The sequence below is a fragment of the Marmota monax genome, unplaced genomic scaffold (assembly GCF_021218885.2).
Source record: "Marmota monax isolate L192 unplaced genomic scaffold, Marmota_monax_Labrador192_F-V1.1 WCK01_AAM20220418_F8-fsc00010, whole genome shotgun sequence".
Taxonomy (NCBI): Eukaryota; Metazoa; Chordata; class Mammalia; order Rodentia; family Sciuridae; genus Marmota; species Marmota monax.
The window spans coordinates 27,190,792-27,215,456 of NW_026692321.1; the positions used below are offsets into that span (position 1 = coordinate 27,190,792).

Below are 24,665 nucleotides of genomic sequence, written 5' to 3' on the forward strand. Positions count from 1 at the left end.
GGAGTGAGAGGCTGGAATAGCTCATTCACTTGAGCCAGTTGAAGATGACTTTTCAGAGAGGTAGCAGTTGAACTGGGTCTTGGAGGTTGAATAGAAGTCATTCGAGAAAGAAGGGAAGGAGGTGTTGTGCGTAGATGAACTGCATGAACAAAGCTTGGAGGCAGTTTCTATGGTTTGTAGAGGGAACTTCAGTGTGCTTAGAACATTGGGCTGTGGGGGAGATGGGTCGGAGAGGAGTCTGTAGAAACAGGTGCATGTCAGTCCTGAAGAGCTTTGTATTCAACAATAAAAAGTTTGGACTTTTTCTTCTTGGCAAGAAAGAAACACTTTGTTTATGGAGGAAAACGATTCTGGTAACTGTGAGAAATGAGGTGGAGAGACAGGAAAATAGTGGCAGGGAGACAGGTTAGAGAATTTTGTGGTAGCCCAAGAGGGTGATGTCTGCAGGGAGTTCCAATTTTAGTGGAGGGAAGGGGTTTTCACTGTGGAAACATTTCTTGGTAGATGTATGCAAATCTCACTGATATTGCATATATTTACCAAAATGCTAATAAGGGTTTTCTCTCAGGAATATGAAGTCTTTCAGTGGCTCAAATGTTACTTGAACTTCCGAGTTTAAAGGATTTTTGAATTACAGATGGACATATGCAGTCACAGAAGGTCCTTCATGGAACATTTCACTGAACTGTGTCAGGACAGTGGTACTAATAGCGTGTCGACAGGTAGACACAGAGATAAGATATCATTTAGACGCACCATTTTGTTGTAACTGAAGACAAAAAAATCACCATTTCCACATTGAATTTGTAACTAGTTTTCCTTTTGGAGTACTTGAGCAGTTGCACTGCCACCTTGAAGATAAAAAGTTCCTTCCTGTAAATATTATATGCATTATATGCTTCTAAGGACCAGATGCAGACTAAAGGAGGAAAACATTTTAAAACATATCATTTGTGTGTCTGTTTAAACTCTGAAGCCAAAAGATAATCATTTTACTGATAGCTGAGGCTTTGATCACATTAAGTGATCTCCTGAAATCAAAACACAGGAGATTTTCTCCTTTCTTTTCTTCAGAGAATCACCCTGAAGCTCTTTATATCGTAAATGATGTTCTTCTAAAGACATCTTGGCAATAAAATTATTTCACTGAGGGAGTTTTGCCTAGTTTGTGCATAGAGCAATGACACCAGAAGGACATGTATGTCCCGTAAAAGCCATAGCTATTTGTTTATGCTCTCTTCTGTGAAAACACATTCCTTGTTTTTCTTCTTTTTCCCCTAGTGCTGAGGATTGAACCCAGGGTTTTGTACATGATAGGCAAGTGCTTTCCCACTGAGCCACACCCCCAGCCCAATACACATTCTTAGGATGGCATTTATTCTTGCCTTAGTGTGTGCAACAGGTTTCTCAAACTCAAGCACTTTTTAAAATTCTCTTCAGATATGGTTATCAGAAACATGTTTACTATTCAACAGTCAGTCCTCAGTTCAGGTGTGATAAAGTATCTTTTAAAGATAATGTTAAGAGGGAGAAAAACCCATGTAATTTCCCAGAGACCCATAGAGAAATAGTCTGGTTTCCTGCAAGAGTTACTTTAACTACCAGGAATCAAGCCTGACTATGGTTTTGTCATGGTAGTTGGATTCTTCTGAGCTGGGTCCAGCAAAGCTTGTTTTAAAGATCTTTTGTATTTATTAACATCTATTCTATTCTGTGATCCTCACCCAGATTGGTCTCAGCTTTAGAATGAGAAGACCTCAGTCTCTTACTAGGCCTTAGCTCATAGTGTTGGGGGTATTGCTGGCTTCAGCTCTGGGCAGTATTGGACACTAACAGTCAATTCCAAAGCTCAGAGGAGCAGGATCTCCTCCATTGTATCTCATTCTTGACTCTTAATGGTATCTGATTTTTTTTTAAATGTTCATTAGTGCCTTAATGTAGTAAGTTGAAGAACTGTCTCAAACCTAAGGCTGGCATCTACTGATGGAGAAAAAAATGTAGTTTTAAGAACAATTTTGTAATGCATGCCTGTAATCCCAGAGGCTTGGGATGCTGAGGCAGGAGGATCCAGAGTTCAAAGCCAGCCTTAACAATGGTGAGGTGCTAAGCAACTCAGTGAAACTCTTGTCTCTAAATAAAATATAAAATATGCCTGGGGATGTGGCTCAGTGATCTAGTGCCCCTGAATTTAATCCCCGTACCAATAATAATAATAATATTTTGTAGATTGACAAATGTTGACTTCTTTAATTTTATTTGGTGGAAAAATCCAGGAAACTCCATTTAATGAAACCTTATTTAAAATAAAAAATTCTAAAAGGATCTCAATTATTGTTATAACATGGAGATAGTGGAATTTGAACACAAACGTTTTATATGTATCTATGTATATGGCTATATTTTAGTCTTCTCCATTATTGGTAGGAGGTCAAGTTTCTTTCTTTTGTACAATTTCAGCCAATTAAAATTGGCTTTCACAAATTGAGGTGTCAGAATTGGATGTTCATCTTGACGTCCCTGTGTATTCTTGCTCTTAAACAGGTCTTTGAGTGAAGCAGCAAGAAAATATTATCTGGGTAATTGTCTTGCAGATGAGAACTGGGATGATGACCAACTGCTTGGTTTTGAACCATGCAATGAAAACCTTATCTCTGGCTGCAATATTATCAATGGGAAATGTGAATGTGACACCATTCGGACCTGCAACAATCCCTTTGAGTTTCCAAGGAAGGATATGTGCCTTTCAGCTTTAAAGAGAATTGAAGGTAAGCCTTATTTTTTGTTAACCACCCATCTCTAAGGTATAGAATTGTGTAACTCTGAGCCATGATAGTATCTGAGCTTGAAAAGGCAAAGACAAGCTTACAGAGTTCAGTCGCTTTTAGAATCCTGAATGAGATGCATTAAGTGTACCAGGTGCTGGTGTGAGGTTGAGTGTGTGTATTCCCTAGGAGGTGGAATGGAAATGCTGTGGTCCCATGAGCAGGGTAGCTTGTGCCAGCCAGCCTAGGTCACCCCTGCATAATGAATAATCTTGTGAGTGTTGTGCTTGAGATCAGCATCTGTTGTCATCAGGTCCATTCTGCTTGATTGACCGTAAGATGGTACTTCATGAGGAGAGCCTGCTAATTAGAAAGGCAGCTCATCTGGCAAAATGAGGAGCTCTGTAGAAGAGAATGGAGAATTGTGCATTGAGGATTGAAAGCTGATGTTGATTTTGCCAGGGGGCAGGAATCACGTAGGTATGGCTAGACCATGAGGCATTTCACCTCCCGAGAGAAGTCAGAAGTTACATTAAAGTAACAAGAAAACTACACTAAAATGACCCATAACATTTGTACATTCATGCATAAAATCTAGAAAAAATATTGAAAATTTTAAAATATTACGATTCCTAACCACAGTAATACCAAGTGGAGTACCCAGAACTTAGTGACGTGGCTCACAACCCATATTAATGATGGGGAAGAACCGAGCTTGTGTCTCATCCCTGTCTCTGACCAGCATTGGATTATTCTTTAGCCCTAGTTTACTCTTGGAGGAAAAAGAAATAGAGAAAATGAGTGCTAATAGGACATTTAGAAATGTACCTTTTATCTCTGAAATTATGTCATTCTGAGGTGGAAAGGTTGGTAGTACAGTTTGGAATACCAAGGAATTTTAGCGTCCAGAAGACAAGCTTATAGGGCAGTAGGGCAGGACTGAAGTTTTGGAAATGTGTTACATTTCCAAGTTCTATTAAATGGTAATAAAGAACAAGAAATTTATAGTAACCTGTAAAGTAACATTGTTCTTTGTATTTACCAGTGCTGCCAAATCATTAAAATTTAGCAGAAAACAATGGAAATAAATTTTTAGAACAGTTGGCACTTTTATGTAACTTTTAATCCAATTTTTGAATCTGAACTATACAGAGGTTTCACATAGTGGATGAGTTGCAGGCCTAGGAGTAGCCATGCCATGTACCCTTCTGATCACATCGTGACTCTGAGCCTGTATAGTCCATTATTGGTCCTGATTGCCCTTTGCTCATCGCTGCCCTGTCCACCAAAATGAATGTTTTGCCAACTTCAGTATAGAAACTCAGATAGTTATATGTAGTTACATGTCTATTTCACTAGTTAATTTTGTTACATGAACGTATTTAAAATCATATTACATGAAATAACAGCAATTAGAGCCATTGCTTTTTGCTATTTTTATATTTCACAAAACTATTTGATTCAAATATTTCCAGCGCCTCATGGTGGCGTGGCTATCATTGTTTTTATTTGGGCCACTTTCCAGTCATTTAATAGCCTGCTGATCATTAATTAGCCTGCACATGCTCTGCACAGCCATCTAAGTTGATTGAGATGTAGCAGGTCTAAGTATGATGCTATCTCAGGAAGTTATGTCTGCAAACACAATACCTGTACATTTGTAATAAGTTAGGTGCATATTTATGATCTTTGCAGGGTAGTGATTAACTTCATTGTTTTTTAAAAGTAATTTTAAAAGCTTTTTTAAAGATCTAAGTAAATTTCTTTGCATCTAATTGAATTTCTTTACTTTTAAAAAGTTTTAAATTTATTGTCAGATGACTTCTGTATACTTCAAAAGTAGAATTGGTTTGAGATCATTTGAATTTAAATACTTTGCTATTCAACATAAAACACTTTGCAGCATGTGAGGTTTATAAGAAATCGGGATTAGGGGAGGTTTTCCTTTACTGGGAAATAACTTGGAAGGAAAAAGCTCTAACTTATATTCATATACATGTCATATATGAAAAAATATTAGTGATGACATCATACTTATAAATAATTAAATCATCAATAGTATAAGTTTGATAGTTGGGATGCCATAGGCGTTCAAGGTCAAGAAGCATGACCCAGAATTGTATATGATAAGGTATTATGAAGAGTTTGGTTAATGATGGATTTCAGGAATGAGAACATCATAGACAGAAGAATAAAATGTGGAACAGAGGATTTTTATGACTTATGTATAAGCTGCTTACAGAACTGTTCTAAAAGAGCCAGGTTTTATGTCCATAGGTGGGTAATAGGAAATAAAGATGGGAAGGCAGAATGGAACCAGATTATGAAATGTCTTAAATATCGTGCAGGGAGCTGAAGCCTGGTAATGTTAGCTATCAGAAATCATTACAGCTTTATGAGCAGAGAGAAGCAGAGTGTGGTAAAATCAATGTTAGGCAGAATGGGGACAGGGGCAGGTGCAGAGTGGATGGCAAAGGGAGATGCTACCTTCAGGAGGCTGTTGGAGAGCTGTTTCCGTTACCCACACATGGTACCTTCGGGGCCGGGCTAGAGTGGTAGCAGGGGAGACTGCAGCAAAACATCAATGAACAAACAGCCTTTCGATGAAAGAACTGACAGTATCTGTTAGTGGATAAGGGAGGGGTAACAAAGCAAAAAATAATCCTAGGATTTCTAACCTGAAATAGTAGTACGATAGTGCAAGTAATAGAGATAGCATTTGGAAGTAACAGGACCTGGTGATGTGGGTGGGAAAGGAATGATAAATCAAGGATGTATTTTCCCTTTAGTAGGGAGAAGAGCAGATTGAGGGAGGCCTCAAGAGTTTTGTTTTGGGAAAATTAAATTTGACATCTACATAGAGCTGTTTGTCACTTAAGTAATTGCTAATGTAATTCACAGACTAGCCTTCATACATGGGTTTCTCATGTTAAGTATACTGAGGACTATAAGGGTACGTCCCTGAGAAAGTCAGACCTGTCTACAAAGAGGAATAACCCTAGTTGGAAGATTGTAGAGAAAACAAAAATAACTCAAGTTCACACTGATTTATCACCAGATTGATTTATCAATAATAGAAGAGATTTGTGTGGAAACCATAAAATGTGTTCTGAAATATTTTAGTCATTGCTGCATCACACATCAAGTGGGTTTCTACAGTGGTATAGATTGTGTAAAATGTATTCCTGCTTTGGACTTGCACAGTGAACATTTTGCAAGCAGGAGTATGACACTTGGGCTTTTGCAATCGTTTCTTTCTTTCTTTTTGTTAAAAGCACCTAGAGATAACCTTCAATGGTGCATAATTTTTGCTGTTATTGAGAAAAGATAGACAGCCAAAAATTGACATGTGATACTGTATATCATTGTCATATACATGAGTGGACAAATAACAACTTGGCATTTGTAAGATGGTAAGTCAAGGAACTGGGAATTGATTCCAACTCTTAAGAAATTTGTTGATTCATTCAACAGAAGGGAAAGGAGAGTGTAAGAACATCCTTGACTAGAAAAGATCTTGAGCAGAGGGCCCATGTAGGAGAAAGTGGACGTGGTCAAGTCGGTGAGTTTTGGTGGCTGATTTGACTTCTGGGGATAAGGATGGGAAAGACTCCCATATTTTGGGGGTGAAGGGGAATGATTGTGAAAATAAATGCTTAGGGCAGTGATGGTCAGGATGGATGTTTGGGGAGCTGATGCTCAGGATGTACTTGGTGTCATTTGCTAAATGTGGGATACAAGGAGAGCAGCTTTATGAGAGGTTGAATAAGGTACATACTGCATTTGTTTTGTTATGTTTGCAGTATCTATGGAGAATCAAGGGGAAGATGAGAGTTATGTGTCTGGAACTCGGAGAAAGATCTGAACTGGAGATAAGGATTTGTGAGTCATGCTCAGGCCAGGGAGAGTGTGTGTCCTTAATGACTTCTGAGTACCTTAGTGACATGAGGAGTAGGAGCATGTTTTTGGAAGATTAATGTGACAGTAATGTGTATAATGGAGGGAAAAAGTGGCTGGCAATGTTAACACACCAAAAGTGAGATAAAAGGGTGCATGCAGTGAGGCTGGTGCAGGAAGCATTGATAGTCTGCCGCACAGTCCAAGAGAGGCTATGGGCTAGTACTGTAAGCCAGCTGAAAGGGAACCCAAAGCACCGTGGTTGGCACCTATGATACTAGAAATATAAAGTAATAATTTAATTGATTATTAATTCGTTGACTCATTTGCAACCAATTGTTCAGAAATGTCTTTACCAGTGTTTGTGTTAGAGTCATTCAGACCCATCCCTGGGATTAGAGTAGTTCAGAGTAGAGCACTAAGATGATTAAATAGTCTCATAGGAAGATAAAGATAAGATTATTGTCACAGACTCTTTCAGACTTGCAGAGCCCTTTCCTCGGCATTCTTCATAAGTCCCTTGATGTCAGAGCTGCTTTCATTGTTTATTCATTCAGAACATGACTTCATTCAGAAAGAAAGTTTTGAGCACAGGCCGTGGGCCACTACACCTCCAGTTGGCCAGTTTGACTTTGGTTTGCCCTTAACTGAAGGACCCTTTTCTAGATGGCCTTAAGGGTGCCAAGTACAAAAATTATGCCACATTTTAGTTGTGCTGTGGGAGCTTGCTTTTGATTTTTTATTTTTTAAAAATATGCTGTAAATTCCTTCAATAACACTTTAAGCATTTACTTATTCTGGAAATGTCTATTGCATAGGATATATACCTCTAGCTAGTAAGGATTAAGAGTCAGATGAGAAATACTTGGTTTATATGAAGTTTGATGTCTGTATTTTTTTTTCCCTGCTGCTTAAGTCAAAAGTAGTTTGATTTTATGTTGGATGGCTATATTCTCTGAAGCTAAACTAGTTTTGACATAGAGACAAATGGTTTCTATTTTATAGGTGTTTTCCTTCCAGATTTTAAAACCCTCAGAGCATTAACTTTTAATTATTCCATGCTTTAATTTTTGCTGTTTCAGTTCTACCTGAGGAAATGTTGCTATAATGAGTCTCTTATTCCTTGTTTAGTGTTTTCATTTTTTTTTCTTTCACATTTTTTCACACAAGTGAAGTTTAAGTGCTGAATTTTATTCTTGGTTGTTATCTTTTTTTTTGGTCTGTAGGCTATGGAACAACCTGTGCTGTGTGACCTCATCAAATATTCTTTTGATACTATCTATAATATTTGTCAGTAAACAAAAATTTAGTAGAGAGAAATATTATACTGTATGCTTTTATTCATGGACTTTTCTCGTCAAAATGTTTGAGACTGTGTGTGTGTGTGCGTGTATATATATATATATATATATATATATATATATGTACACGCACACACACACACACACACATATATATACTTTTTCTGTTAATGTGTGTTGGGGGGAGGGCAGGAAGTCTCACAGAAAATGTGACGGAATGGAGCTGGACATACTATTAGCTTTGAAGTAGTGCAACAGAATTCCCTTTTAGCCTCTGAAACTGCCTGGTGGAGAAAGATGCTTTCAGCTGTGGCAGAGGACCTCATGTCATTCTATGACATAAGTATAGGGAAGGCAGATGCCCCCAGCCCTGCTCCCACGCAGTTGCACCTGGGCCAAAGGTCCATGGAAGGCCTGGGTGTCATGCATGGAAAGTGCCTCCTAGGTTTCTCATGTAGAGATCTTGATTCCTGAGGCCAGGTGAGGGCTGGGAAATCTGCAATTCCAGGAAACCCCAGGAGAAAGTGCTCCTGCCCAGGTCTCCCCACACATTGAGAGCAAAGTGTTGTTCATGGGAGTCCACTTCCCTGCACAAAGAAGCAGTTTGTTGTGCACCTCTTCAATCCCTGTGGATTTCTACTTAACGTTTTTTAGAACAAAGCATATGCTAAAATTCCTTTATTTCAAATATTAATACCTAGTAGTGGGTTCACTATGAAATTAGATTTTTTTTTCCCAAGTAAATGTTAAAAGAAGTTAAAATACAATGGGGACCTTTTATCTTGTATGTGTAGGGCCAGGTAATAAAACAATCCTGAAACTTGGATCCTGAAAATCATTTAAAAAAAATTTTTTTTTAGTTATAGATGGACACAATACCTTTGTTGTTGTTTTTTTTTTTTTAAATTTACTTTTATGTGGTGCTGAGGATCGAATCCAATGCCTTACACATGCTAGTGCAAGCACTCTACATTGAGCCACAATCCCAGCCCCTCATTTGTTTTAAAAGAGTTGAACCTTTATGTTTGCTCATTTGATGTTTTCTAAACATTAGAAATACATCTAAAAGGAATTTTTTAGTCTGTAGGCTATGGAACCACCTATGCTGTTCTTGATTTTCTGATTGTCATTAAATGTCATTATCTCCAAATCTTTTCTAATATAATATGGACTATAGGAGAAATGATCCAGTGTAATTATTAATTCATAGGATCGGAAATACTGAGAGTTAAATTATATATATTTCCTCCCAATGTAGTTAATGTAGTAGGGTGAGACTCTGGTGTACCAGAGTTAAAGTTAGGAGGCTCTTCTTACAACCTAGCATGACTGTAATTATTCTGTTGGAGCAAGGATGGAAATGGGGTGGCTACTGTATATTTTATGAGGTTTATGAAGTTCAGGGAAAGCTCATGGTCTTTCCAAACTTCTGTTAATGTACTCCTTGATAAAGAGAATATGTGTACTTAACATATTATTCCCCCCCCCCCACAAAAAAAAAAGAGAACCTCTCAAATTCTTTCTTATTTGTTCTGAAGCCAGGCAGTCAGTTTTGTAGTGACCATGCTTTCTCTGTTTTAGGACTTTCAGGTTTACAGATTGCTCATTTTTATGTTAGGGACTTCATTAAAATTTCTAGCATAAATTTTTTCTCTTAGGCTAGTTACATCTTAAAAGCAGTACTGAATTATGCTTGTGAATATATTCTAAATTAAGGCAGTAATTTTAAATCTGTATTGCTAACCTACTCTTTTTGTAAAGACAGTCACAAATTGATAATACAGTATGTCTTTTTTAAGAGAATATATGCTTACATATATGCATACAAAGACACAAGTATATATATGTATATATATGTATACACACACTTTTAAATCTAAATATAAGTATTTCATGGGGAAAAAACTATAGACAAAGTTATTTTTATAAATAGTAGACTTTTAGCCTGGTTGAATCTATATTTTAAGTGTTTACATTGAAGGTACAAATCTTTAGGAGAATTGCCCTTAAAAACATGTTTTAAATCATTGTTGTTTTGATGTCTTGATAACTGGTAAAAGGAAAATCAAAAGGGCTACCAAAAGGCGGAAACCAGTTTCAAATATCTGGGAAATAAAAACAGGAAACTCAAGGAACTTGGCCTAAGACCAGTTGGAGAGGAGCAGTTGGTTGGATAATTATACCTGCATTTTAGCTGTGGGAAGTCATAGAATGAGCTTCTGGTAGTTGCAATTTCTTGTGCCCATCAAGAAAGAAAAGTGATGATTAAATGTTTTATATAATTTTGCCAAGAGAAGAGTGGGTAGATGGGTACAGGACAGCATTTTATTCAACCACTTTGGGCTTACAGAAAAGGATGGGTGTAGAAACCATATTTCCAAGGTTGCATGTAGAAAGATGCTTTCTATGTACTCTACAGGTAAATAAAGTAATAATGCTCTGTACCATGTATCAATTTTCCCACCTTTTCTCTGCTTTAACCTTTGTGTTTTAACTCTTAACTCTGGCTTTTTCAAGCCATGTTTTCTGTCCTAAATTGTGCCTAGTCCAAACACCTGTATGATCTCTTTCCAAACCTACTCCAGGTTAGTTATAGAAGTACCAGTAGTTGTAGATGGGCACTGTTTGCTATGTAACTATGCTTTAGTTTAAGATTAAATATCCTGTACTTAATATGAATTTTTAACAAGATAATTTTTTGTCATTGTTGAAAGGCCAAAAAACCACCTGATACTTTCAGAGAAATGATATTCTTCTGGAACCTTTCAATTTCCATCTCTGGGGTTACTTACCAAAATGTTGTTCTAATGACTCACTTGAACAGGTTGAGGTTTCCACTGTTGGATAGCCCTGAGGAGCCCCTCCAGTGTTTGTGGTTTCTGACTTGGCTGTAGGTGACCTCTCAGTTATTCCCAGGGCTCAGCAAGTGCTCTCATGCAAGGCTGCTGAGTTGCTGCCTGGACCAGCTGTGTCCGGCTAAGCCCTGGCCCCTGCAAAGGTTTTTCCTGACACTAGCAAAGGATCTGGAATCCTATCCCTACTGAGCTGCTGGCAAAGGGAACTGAGTGGAGACCACTCCCCAGGGCGGGACTGCCTTCCTCCCAGAAGCTTGGAGCTGCCTTCTGTATCTGTGGGGTTCTCCCCAGACCTCTGCAGAACAGAGGTCTTCTGCCAGGCCAACTTGTGTCCATCAGCCAGGCTAAAGAGACTGTGTTTCTAAAGAGTGTACCACCCTGAGTTGTCTCTCCTGCGCTGTCTTTAGTTGGTATCTCGGGTCGTTGGAAATTTTTTTATTGGTGCAATTAGTATTCCCAAACCATTATCTGGGATTGTGGACAACTCTTCCAAGACAAACTGTTTTTTATTTGTTCTGCTGAGGGAAAAGAAGTCTGTGGAAGGAAGATCCTGAAAGACTTTGGGAGCCAGCCATGGTGGGGCGGTGCACCTATTAGCCCAGTGATTCTGAAGGTTGAGGCAAGAGGAGCAGGAGGATTGCAGGTTCTGGGCCAGTCTGGAAAACTTAGGGAGACCCTGTCTCACAATAAAGGGCTGGGGATGTATCTCAGTGGTAGAGTGCCAATCATTTCAATCCAGTACTACAAGGGGAAAAAAGGGTTGGGGGGGAGAAAGAGTTTAGGAACATGGTCACTTTAATAGGAATTTGCATTCAGTCAAAGTGCTATTTCAGTGTTCTTCCTATTTTATTACTACAGATAAAAATTCTCTTGTAAATATTTTGTTGCATTTCCCAATCTTGCCAGTATTATGTATTTACTAATACCTTTAGGAAGACATTCTCTGAGGAAAAAAGCTCTTCTGAATAAAGAGGGTTTTAATTTTTTTAAAGAAAAGAAAAAAGCAAAAATCTTTATTTAAAAAAGGAGTGGGCTGGATGCATACAGTCACACAAAAATGCACCTGTAGACCAAGCTATAGTTTCTTCTACTTCCTGTTGAAGGTTAATAAATCTAACAGTGTATGAAACTTGTGAAGATTGCCACATTTTTCTTTTTTTCCTTATACGATTACCCCATTCTTTGTCCCACTTCAAAAGTCCAGCCTCATCTTTGTCTTCATCACTCTTGCCTTTAATATGAGAAAATGTTTTAAGTTGCTGGTCCTTAGTCACTGATTGATTGCATTCTAGAAGGTTTCCTTAGCCAACGTTCACATTTTAATCCTTTCTAATTAAGAGAGCTCTTTAGGATGGAGCAAGGAGTCCCTACAATCAGACCTGTCCCTTTCTGTGTCCTGCCCACCTGGTGAGGACAGACCTGGGGCTGGCCCACTACACAGGAGCATTTGAAATGAATATGAAAAAGACCTCATCCTAAGACATTTGAGGGGCCATGAGATAGACACACAGGCAGTGGCCAGTGGGATGGAGCAGCCATGGGAAGGCTGAATATTGTTGTATAGAGGTAGACATCCTGGGAGAGAATCTTAAACAAAAAAATCTAATTGAAGCTAATTTAATCTTATGATTTTAGAAATGTTTAGAACTGCTGCCTCTGCCTTCTTTGTGAAGTGTATACCCTTCTCAAGAAAAGTATTTGTGGGCATTAAAATTCAATACTTGGACTTCTAAAAAATTTTTGGAAGTGTTCTAAAAGCATTGTAAGCTTCTCTAAGCATACTGTTATGGGGTATTTGAATAATGTATTTTGAGGCTATTATTTGGGTGATGTATACTAAGATGGGAAGAATGGACTCACATTGGTATGCATCTGAAGCTCAGGACATTCTCTTGTATGGGGTACCTTCCTGCTTTTGATTTGTGGCCTCTATTGCTAACTGTTTTTTGCATCAGGAGGAAGTGACAGCCATAAGTGGTGCCTGTAACATTGGAAGAAGGAAGGGATTAACACAAGATGAATTAGTGTCTGTGTGAGTTTTTAAGGGACTGGAATGTTTCTCCAAATTGAGGATGTATTCTTTGTTTCTGGCTGACAACTTCCTAGTTTCCCAAGTGTTGGAAAACTTTTTATTCTTTTCTCTTGTTACTGGAATTTTTAAAAATTTCCCGAAAAGCAACCACAGTGCTTTCTCCTTATCGGTAGCCTTTCTTTTCCTGTTCCAGTAATAAAAGAACAATACAGGAATGTAAGAAATTGATACTTCTATTTCTAAATATGTCCGTATATTTGCAGATAAAATTCAGGTTTTGTAGACATAGAGTAAAGCGGTTTGTCAGTAGAATGAGCTACTATAATGTTGTACACTTTGTCCTATTTCCTCTTATATGCAGTTTAGAAAATGAAATCAAGTTTTTCTCTTCAAACTATGTTTCCATGTTCTGTTATAAGGTCCTGGAAATTGGGAAGATGGGTAAGAGCACTGGTTGATCCTTAATAAAAAGACATTTTAAAGGCATCAAACACACTCCAATCTTGTGTATATATTTATATTAAAGACTGTTACTTATTGTTCCCCTCCTTTGGCAAAAGAATAAAAATGTCTAGTCTACCTTTTATAAACATGAGAGATGTGTTTTTTGCAACAGCAAATATGAAAGTGTGCTTATTTCAGTGTTGTGATGCAGTTTGTGTTTTTGGCAGAGGACAGTTAAATCCTCCTGCAAGTGTCCCTGAAACCCTGGGGAGCAGAACTGGAGTCCTGACCTCAGGGGACCTTGCTCACTTTTCTAAGGCATGAAACAAAGTCTGGAATTCTCTGTTGTGTCTGACCTAGATCTGGGTAACTAGAATTTTTAAACTGCCTAAGTACGTTGGATATAACATTTAAAGTGATGTTTATAAAATATTGTATTATTCCATTTATATGTTTTCACTGCCCTTTGGCATGCTAATTGCTAATCACAGTGGAACCTTCTGAATCAATGCTTTCAGATGGAGAGCCAGCTTGTTTCTGTCCCATCAGGAATTTTTCAAATGAAATTATGTTGTAGTGTTACATCTCAGTGTGACATGGAGCTCCCAAAATGTTGTCTGTATGTTCTTTTATACCTCTTGGTTTCTCTATATCTGCCTAACTGAAAACCCTCTTATTATGTTGTCCCTGGGGGACCTTTAAATATCGCAAGGACTATACAAATCTCATTAGTCAGGAGAGTGCATCCCATGTGGATTTATAAAAGTCAGTCTTCATGTGCACAGGAAATAATGTGTTTAAAAACGATGCATGTCACATGTGTACTTGTGTGCTTTCTGTGCCAAAAGAAATCGCAAATATGCCCATGTATAGCTAGATTATGTGAGCCCACACGTATGTGGTGACATAATAAGTAGTACCTGGAAATAAATGCAGTTGTGTTTATTTTTATCTTATCCGATATGTATATCTCTGCATTTACCTGTGTGCTATTAAAAATATGACAGAGATCATAATGACATTACAGTTTTTGGTTAAGAATTTCCTGAAATATTTGCTCTTCTTCGATAGTGGACATTAGTCATCGACATTAGCCACTGGCCATACCTACATTCCAGTGGTTCTTTTTAAGAATTGATGTAATATTATGTGCTTTATAAACAGGTCATGGGGAATAAGTTATGACTCTTCACATAAATATTATTTAAACTCCTTCCACTTTCATTTCCCTTATCACTGTAACAACCACACCCAAGCTTGCTATTAAACTGTGTTGTCTATCTGCTTCCCACACGCCAGGGAAGCTGACCCTGTTGAGTAGCAAAGGAAATATGAGAGATAAAGTTGAACACTGTCTTCCTTTTGTTGACATTTCTAGAGCAACAAGTCAGAAAGCTCGTCTCTTCCGGAGAGACAAGAGCTGCTACAGGGTCCTGATCAGATGCTATGTCCTTTAGTGACCGCGATGACTCCCAACACAATTATTTAAACCATTCCAGCAAATAACTCACAGTTTTAGTAAACAAGATGGGAATGGTTGCTAACTTATCAGCTGTTGGCTTCAGTTTTCTATATGTGGAGGAAGATACGGGTGACAGAGGTAAAGACAACAGAGGACTGGGTCTCCGAGATTACCAAGTTGAAGCCATTCTGGCTCTCAAAGTGAAATCTTGTTTGGGGAAGCCTCTGTATTTGGCCATCCAGAGGTCTGAAATGGGAATTCTTCACTGTATTTTATAGCTCTTCGTGTTGAAGTGAAGTCTTTGCTACCTTAAGAGTTGTAACACTGTTGTCCAGAGGATTTTCTACAAAATCACATACAAACTTTGATGCTTTATGTGTTTTTGTTGTCTGTTCCTCAGTCATATTAACCTCTCCATTAAAACTTTTGCCATCTCTTAAAAATTTTCTTTTCTTTTGTTTCAAATATGTTTTGAAAACGTCAGTATGAGTCCTATCGCCAAATGGGTGGTCCATTTGACAGTGCTTTGCTTAACATAATGATTGACTGTCATATTTCCTATGGGCGGAGGTACTGTGTTCTATTACCAAAATAACATTTCATGTCTTTATAAATCTTGTGTGAAGTAACTCCTATAAAGAGAAATAAAATTATTGTATTTCATGTTACTTTCTGCTGTCTGTAGCATCAAAAATAAATGAATGTCCCAGGGGGAGATTATAAAGTTATAACACATAGACATGGGAAGGGGTTAGGAGGTAGTAAATGTGAAATGGGCTTAAGAATGACTTTATTCACTCACTGGCATTTTGGAGGGACTTGGGCTGTCAGGAAAGTGAGCCAATCTCTATTAATATAAGGCACTAGAAATCTAAATAAATCATGTTTGAAAGCAATACCAGGATTTTCCTTAAATGCTGCCGAACAAATTCTGTGATAAATGTCAGTTAAGTGTGTGTCACTGGCATACAAAAACTGAGAGGACCACAAAAATATCCACTTAAAACTTTAAAATATCTAAGCCCTTTAATGTTCTTTTGACCTTCAGTTAAAGAACATGGTCACATAGCAGAGGAAATGCCTCAAATTCTAGCATCTGGGTTTGTTTCTTTATACTTTTTTGGCACAGTGACAACAGTAGGACTTTTCTTTCCTTGAATTTTTTTTTTTTCACAGTACAGTCAACACAGGCTTTTCACACAAGTGGGGAAGGACAGTCGTGAGGCCAAAAGCAATATGTTTCTGCCCTGTGCTCTTGCGCTCTGTGGCGGGGCCTGATTGAATGGCTTGTTGTTTCAGAGGGAGCCCCAAAAGCAAACAAATGGAATCCCACACAAACACAAATTCTGTATAAAATTAGATATCTACTGCAACACACGTAAATATATTTGTATGTACCCAAAACTTCCTGCAATGAATGCGGTGTTGTTTTTGAGCCTTTGTCCCTGTGGTCAGGCTCCTTCATCTGCATGTAATTTTTGGATCTTCATCTGGACTTTCAGCTCTTTAAAGATTCTTCAAGAGTTTTTTTTTTTTTTTTTTTTTGTAAATGAAAAAGTAACTTAGTTTAATTAAAGTACTCATGAAGTATATATATTGACAGGAATCCTTTATTTCAGTTCTGTTAGTATTTCAGCCATATTTGTCATTTATCCTAGAATATATTTATCCTAGAATATATTTTAACTTACCCTAGAAAGGGTCAGTTAAACTTTAGAGAACAACATAGTGAGATCTGATTTTTTCCATTAGTTAAAATACTCAAAACAGTGAACTGGAGACATCTTTATACCTTCATGTTTTTCCAGCTTTTTACATCCACTAGATTCTCTGTGAGCTTTTCTTTGAATAATATGAAGCAGTGTCCCTGGGATGCACTTTTTGGGTGTGGGTGTGGTTCAGTCTGGTACCATGCACCTTTCTTATCACTGCAAACCCCCTTGCTTTGGAATCATCCATCACTGTCTTCTTACAAGTGTTTGTGGGTCATTTGTAAATTTCCAACCTGAAAAAGTTAGGAAGCAACACTATTATGACTGAACTTACCGACTTAAAATTTTAAAACGTGTCAAAAGTAGGCACAAAAGTTTTTTTTCTAAAAGCTTGTTTTGTCTGAAGTTTGTGTGTCTATTCTGTATAGTTCAATTGAAAAGGGTAATCATGTGCCCTTAGCAAATGTTTCCTATACACTTTTCCCTTATTTGTTTATTCAGTCATTCAGCACATATGTATTGGGCACTTGCTTCATTGTGCTACATTCAGCCTGAGCAAGACGCATGAGTTCTGGTCCTCCCAAGCTTTCAGTCTTATGGGGCATAAATAAAATTACATAATTGCTGTTGACTTCCAGGGTGTTGAGACTGAGACGGGGTGGTTTGAGAGGACCTTTCTCTGAAGAGATGATATTTAAGTTGGACTGAAAAATAGGAAGGTGTTAGCTGTACAGAGTTCCTGGAGAACACTCTAAGGGGTAGGGAAGAGCTCAAACAATAAAGAGTTTGGATTTCATGCCCAAGGGATTAGGAGTCCACAAAGGAGTTTTAAGGTTCAGATGAAGATGATAAGTGTGCACGTTTCCAGATAACTCTGGCTACTCTGTGGGAAATAGGTATTAGAAGGAGGCTAGAGTAGAATTGGAGGTTAGTTAGAATACTGCAGGAAGCCAGGAGGACACTGTGTGGTCAGATGAGGGTGCTGGTAGAGGAGGAGGAGGAGGGAAAGGAGTGTCATTTGGAAATAAAATTGAAAGGACTTGGATATTGGATTTGGGGGGTCAGATTAGGGCATGGACCAGAATGACATTAGGCTTCCTGTTTGAGCAGTTGGTGCCATTTCCTGAGATGGTGGAAGACTGGGTAAAAACTGAGTGGAGTCAAAATGACCATTTGAAATGCGTCAGAGTATACCATGATAGAGGTGATTTTTGAGTCCTTTTCTTCATATGGGGATGATGATTTGAAAGTAAGTTATTTATTAGCTCTAATAGTTTCTTTGTAGAGCCTTTTGGGTCTGCTAGGTATAGAATCATATCATCTGCAAATAGTGATAATTTAAGTTCTTCTTTTCCTATTTTTATGCCTTTAATTTCTTTCGTCTGTCTAATTGCTCTGGCCAGTGTTTCGAGAACTATGTTGAACAGAAGTGGTGAGAGAGGGCATCCCTGTCTTGTTCCAGATTTTAGAGGGAATGCCTTCAATTTTTCTCCATTCAGAATGATCCTAGCCTGAGGCTTAGCATAGATTGCTTTTACAATAAATGAATTCAGCAAAGTGGCAGGATATAAAATCAACACGCATAAATCAAAGGCATTCCTGTATATCAGCGACAAATCCTCTGAAATGGAAGTGAGGACAACCACTCCATTCAAAATATCTTCAAAAAAAATAAAATACTTGGGAATCAACCTAACAAAAGAGGTGAAAGACTTATACAATGAAAACTACAGAACCCTAAAGAGAGAAATAGAAGAAGATCTTAGAAGATGGAAAAATATACCCTGTACATGGATAGGCAGAACTAACATCATCAAAATGGCGATATTACCAAAAGTTCTCTATAGGTTTAATGCAATGCCAATCAAAATCCCAATGGCATTTCTTGTAGAAATAGAGAAAGCAATCATGAAATTCATATGGAAAAATAAAAGACCCAGAATAGCAAAAACAATGCTAAGCAGGAAGTGTGAATCAGGCCGTATAGCGATACCAGACTTCAAACTATACTACAGAGCAATAGTAACAAAAACAGCATGGTACTGGCGGGTGGACCAATGGTACAAAATAGAGGACACAGAAACCAATCCACAAAACTACAACTATCTTATATTTGATAAAGGGGCTAAAAGCATGCAATGGAGGAAGGATAGCATCTTCAACAAATGGTGCTGGGAAAACTGGAAATCCATATGCAACAAAATGAAACTGAATCCCTTTCTCTCGCCATGCACAAAAGTTAATTCAAAATGGATCAAGGAGCTTGATATCAAATCAGAGACGCGCCGTCTGATAGAAGAAAAAGTTGGCTACGATCTACAGTCGGTGGGGTCGGGCTCCAAATTCCTCAATAGGACACCCATAGCACAAAAGTTAATAACTAGAATCAACAAATGGGACTCACTCAAACTAAAAAGTTTTTTCTCAGCAAAAGATACAATAAGAGAGGTAAATAGAGAGCCTACACCCTGGGAACAAATCTTTACTCCTCACACTTCAGATAGAGCCCTAATATCCCGAGTATGCAAAGAACTCAAAAAATTAGACAATAAGAGAACAAACAACCCAATCAACAAATGGGCCAAGGACCTGAACAGACACTTCTCAGAGGAGGACATACAGTCAATCAACAAGTACATGAAAAAATGCTCACCATCTCTAGCTGTCAGAGAAATGCAAATCAAAACCACCCTAAGATACCATCTCACTCCAGTAAGATTGGCAGCCATTATGAAGTCAAACAACAACAAGTGCTGGCGAGGATGTGGGGAAAAGGGTACACTTGTTCATTGCTGGTGGGACTGCAAATTGGTGCAGCCAATTTGGAAAGCAGTATGGAGATTTCTTGGAAAGCTGGGAATGGAGCCACCATTTGACCCAGCTATTCCCCTTCTTGGTCTATTCCCTAAAGACCTAAAAAGAGCATGCTACAGGGACACTGCTACATCGATGTTCATAGCAGCACAGTTCACAATAGCAAGACTGTGGAACCAACCTAGATGCCCTTCAATAGACGAATGGATAAAAAAAATGTGGCATTTATACACAATGGAGTATTACTCTGCATTAAAAAATGACAAAATCATAGAATGTACAGGGAAATGGATGGCATTAGAGCAGATTATGCTAAGTGAAGCTAGCCAATCCCTAAAAAACAAATGCTAAATGTCTTCTTTGATATAAGGAGAGTAACTAAGATCAGAGTAGGGTCGAAGAGCAGGAGAAGAAGATTAACATTTAACAGGGATGAGAGGTGGGAGGGAAAGGGAGAGAGAAGGGAAATGGCATGGTAATGGAAGGAGACCCTCAGGGTTATACAGTGGAGGGGGTAGAGAGAGAGGAGGGGAGAGGTGGGGAGGGGGGAGGGTGGAGGATGGGAAAGGCAGAGGAGCACAACAGACACTAGTATGGCAATTTGTAAATCAATGGATGTGTAACTGATGTGATTCTGCAATCTGTGTATGGGGTGAAGGTGGGAGTTCATAACCCACTTGAATCAAAGTGTGGAATATGATATGTCAAGAAATTTGTAATGTTTTGAACAACCCACAATAAAAAAAAAATAAAAAATAAAAATAAAAAATAAAAAAAAAAAGAAAGTAAGTTATTTAAATATTTCCCTGCCTGGAGCCCATGAGCAAACTTGTGAACATTTCAATTTGTTGACTCCTGGTTCTGGTTCCTTGGCTTTGTCTTCTGCTATTTTGTGTATTACCCCTGCATCTTTCATAGGCCCTGGTTCTCTTCTGACCTTTGGAGAATGTTTTTTGTCATCCCCACCCCGCCCCACCCCACCCCCACCCCTGTCAGCAAAACTCATAGCCTAATTTGCTTGGCTTCTTTTTAAATGATTCACAAATTCTTTCTGTAAGTTTGACAGTGCATATCTAGTGTTTCAGGCATGGTTATTCTGACACTGGAATCCCAGGAGAACCCAGGCCAGCTGAAGGAAATACAAGCCGATTTGTGCTCTATCTCATGCAGATATAGAGCACATGCAGACCCTCTTCTCCTGTGTGCCTGCCTGTGTCCCCCCAGAAGCAGAGACAGTGCCCGGCACCCAGGAGATCATTAATAAATGGTGAATGAAAAAAATAATGGATTAAAACTAATTTATACCAGATAACTCAGATAAAGCTAAAACCTATTAGACTTTATCTTGTGCCCTTTATGGGGGTGCTCTTGCAGGCTTATAAGGAGAGGAGGAGCTTGTGGAGTTAAGAATAAAATATTCTGTTTCCTTAATGGAGAACAGTCAATAAGGAGTTGCTATAAACAGACTGATTGTCAGAAAGTATCCTGAAGTATAAAAACATGTTCAGAATTTAGCAGTATTTCAGGGTCATGATCATGAATGGTAATTCTCATGGACCCGATAAGGAGAAAAGTATGCAATGACTGGACATTTCCAGTCAGTAGAAAACAGGACATCAGCTCGTGCTGTCCTCTGAAAAGGAAGTTGGTTTTAGTTATGCCTCATTTTATTTAAGCTCACCCTTTTTGGCCTTGGTCACATTTCTTTTCAGTATTATCACTTGCCAGCTTTTTAGATACAAAGGGAAAATCCTATTTGCTGTATGCAGTTAGAAGAAACCCTGGCAGAGGTCCTCCAGAAACCTAAGAGAGGAATTATTAGCCACATCCAGACCAGTAGCTGACTGGCTCCGCTCCTTCCTCCCAGGAGCATTCCTGATTAATGGGAGAATCTGTTCTGTTGTCGAAAAGCCTCTTTACTGAGCCCAGTCTGTCCTGGCTTCAGAGCATGACCAGCTGCGCCGCTGAAACCACTGCCAGGGCTCTGTTTCTGATTCCGTCCTCGGCATGTTCAGAGGTGGTGCACGGGAGCAAACGGTGGAGAGAGCATCCAGATCAGTTTGGACCTCTCAGCCGACAGCAGAGGCAGGGCACCCTCCACACAGAGCCCCTTGGCCCACAGTGGCCTGTGTCCTCTCAGAAGCCTGCCCCTCTCCAGGGCCTGGATGTCCCAGTTCTTCTTCTTTTGTTCTTGACTGTCATGCAGACCTCTTAGCTCCTGTGTCTGTAGAGAGTAATTTCCTCTGTGATTTCCCCGCCCCCGACATCCCCTCTTCACTTCTCTCTTCCACCGTACCTCTAATTTCTGTTTGCCTTTCATCCCCTCCACCACTGCCCTTTTCACCTTTACACTCCAACACCCTCACACGTTGGCTTGTTTCCAGCAATAATAACCCACTTTTTACTAAACCTAACGTTTACCCATGTAGTAAAGCTGATGGAGTTTGTGGTAGCAAGGGTAGGCTGAAATGATGAGATCTTATCATAGCAGATCATAAGTTTCTGTCACCTTTGTCCTATAGCTTTTCTTTCTCATTCTAGATGCATCTGCTTTATTGCAGAGACCTCTTATCTAGGTGGTTGGAGTTTGAGATCCTCGTGCGGTCTTTAAAGCTAAAGAACTGTCTCCTCTGCATCCGTGATACCATGACAGTGATCTAGGATAAATTGGCAACAGATAAATTCTAACCAGAGATTTAAATGCAATGAAAATTAAAGTGTATAACAGTAAGTAAGACAGAGGTCTAACCCAAGATACTTCTAGTTTTCTTGGGAAGACAGCCATAAAACTCATTCAGTAGAATGAAAAAAGCACTTTCTTAATTCAGAGTCACAAGAAAAAGCACTGAGAAAGGAGTCATGCTTTGGGGAAATCACGGGTGCTTATCCTTTCTGGAGAAGGTGGCATTCTATTTGGACCTTGAAGGATGGAGAAGAAAGACAAAGGGACTAGCAGAGCCAGGGGGATGGGGGTGATGGTGGTGGTGGTGAGGAGGAGACTCATGCAGGGGGTGCAGACCCTCCCGGTTCCATAGCTGTTAGGTGGTGGGTGGAGTGCATCAAGTGTGCTTTCACAAAGGTCCTAGGAGAGCATCCTGTGCAGGTCAGAATTGTTGCCTGAAGGCAAAGTGAGAACTCAAGGAATAGTGTATTTTTACTTTCTAAATACTGGAAATTTAAGCATGGTCATAGAACCCGCAGAGAGGGAGGAACGCAGGGCACAGAGCAGGGTGTGAGGGCCCACCTCTGCAGCCTGCAGACTTTCCTTTAGGCTTTTGGCATTTGAACTCTTGTGCTGCCTTCCAGGCTCCTTTTTCTGTGCAGTGCAAAGGTGGGATAAAACTGCTAAACCAAGGAATCAGCCCCAGAGAGGTCAAGCTGCCTGCGGTCCATAAGAAATCATATCTACAGGTCTCTCTACAACTTTGTTGGCAGGGTTCAGAGAAGGAGGCATGATTGTCTAGATTCAGTTTTGTTTCCATTGGGCCTTAGTCCTTAAGGTCTCCGTGGATTGGTGACCCTGGGCAAGTCCTTTTGCCTCTAGGAGCTTCGTCTTACAGGTTAAAGTGAGGTGGTGATCCTGGCCACTGCGTCCCTCCTGCTTAAAGTTGTTTGAAATTCAAGTTCCTCCTTCTCCTCTTTCCTCTTGGCCCTCTCCTCCCTTGCCTGCCCCTCTCCTCCCTTCTCCTTCCCCCACTGCCTGCTTCCCTTCCCTTCTCCTCTTCTGTTGTAATTATCAACCAGATTTACCCAGACACTCTCACTGTGATAAATGTTAGTGGATTTGCTAATTAAACACTAGCATGTTTAAAAGAACATTTTTAAAGATTCGGTAAAGAAGCTTCATGTCCAAGGTGAAGGTATCCTAAAGTTTGACACTGAAGTTCTCTTTACTCTTAGGACAGCATAGTGTTTTCGTTGAGAGAGGACTTGTTGGTTCCGTGTAGCACTAAGATGTGTGTGTACTTTACTCAATTTCATTAATAACTTTGTCCTTTTTGTTTGTATCTCGTACCTCGTGGGACAGCTGCAGTTGATGTCAGGATGAGCTCATGGTTCAGTATAAACTGCAGCTCCTTGAAGTAATTACATTAATATTATAGCCCCCTATTTGCATTATTGACAAGGATATCTTTTATTGTCCCTTGAAATAGATTCATTGCCTTCACAGAATAGGTTGTTTTGATATTGGCAACTTGATAAGGCTTTACGCAGATTATTCAAATTCCACGTTCTTGATCAAGTACCAAGGTTTTTTTGCATACCTACCTTATGTATTATGTTCAGTGGACTGCACTGGTTTTAAGAAGATCTCATGCCAGGGGGACTAGCTCTTTTAATATTACTTTTCTGATTTCTGAAGTTTATGCTAGAGTTTGAACATAAAGTTTCATTTTACTTAATCTGGAGCCAGTTATTATTTTAAAATGAGAAATGCATGAGTAAATAAATCAAAGAGGGGCTTTGGAAGTATTTTTGCATGGATGATGTGTGCAGTACATCCAAAATACCTGGGATGTTGGTACATACAGTGTTTATATTCAGTGGTAAGATTGAGGAAAGAAGAACTATTTGCAAATAATTTTAATTTATACCAGATTGATTGCATTAAAGCCCCATGATATGATTGCTTTTGCTGTTATTCTACCGACCCTGCAACTTGGAAATTCCATTCATTTCTCTGTTCATTTTAGCCATTCGTCACTTCTGATTCTTATTTCCTCTTAGTCTTATTGTTTCCTGTCTTTCTTTGAGCCCTTCACTCACATATATTTATTCTCTCTCCAACTTCCTGCCTTCTTTTTTCATCCCTCATCTTCTCTTTCCATGTTTAATATGTTGATTTGCCTACTATCCAACTTCATATTTGTTCGAGTCATATGTTTAAAAGCAAAATCTGACTGGGGTGTAGCTCAGTGGCAGACTGCTCGCCTCGTATGTGCAAGACCCTTGACATGATCCCCAGCACCACAAACAAAAATGCATAGATAAATAAAAACAAATGTCCTATTTCTGAGATTGGGAATATGATATAACAATAACTAACATTTATAGCATGCTTCTCATGTATCAAACACTATCAAGCACTTTCTACAGATTTTCAATTGAATACAGGAACCCTGTGAAGTAAAAGGGGTGAAGGAACTTGTGCAGGGGCTCGAGGCCAGGTAAAAGTACTTCATTGCCACAGCTGCTTAGTCCATTAGGACTTGATGATCAACAGTGATGTCACAGGTACTTTGCAGACATGTCCAGTAGGACTGCAGCAAAGGGTCCCTTCCTTTTGCATTGCTGAGTTTTGGTCTCATTGGAGAGGTGTCATTGAGAGGTATTTTCATAGTGCCTGTGTATACCAGTGTCTAACCCAGGTCTTTTCAGAAGCCAA

The 24,665-nt window shown here is 39.0% G+C and overlaps 1 protein-coding gene across 8 annotated transcripts in view; it reads left to right on the forward strand.

The window, feature by feature from the left end:
* Positions 1–24,665, forward strand: part of Crim1 (cysteine rich transmembrane BMP regulator 1) — a 182,607-nt gene that overhangs the window by 33,964 nt on the left and 123,978 nt on the right. For 7 of the 8 annotated variants that reach the window (XM_046441628.2, XM_046441633.2, XM_046441631.2 and 4 more), the window contains exon 2: positions 2,592–2,765. The exons of the other annotated variant lie outside the window; for it this stretch is intronic. In XM_046441628.2, coding sequence (XP_046297584.1) covers positions 2,592–2,765 — 174 coding nt within the window. The remainder of the gene's footprint in view (positions 1–2,591; positions 2,766–24,665) is intronic. 8 annotated transcript variants of the gene reach the window in all.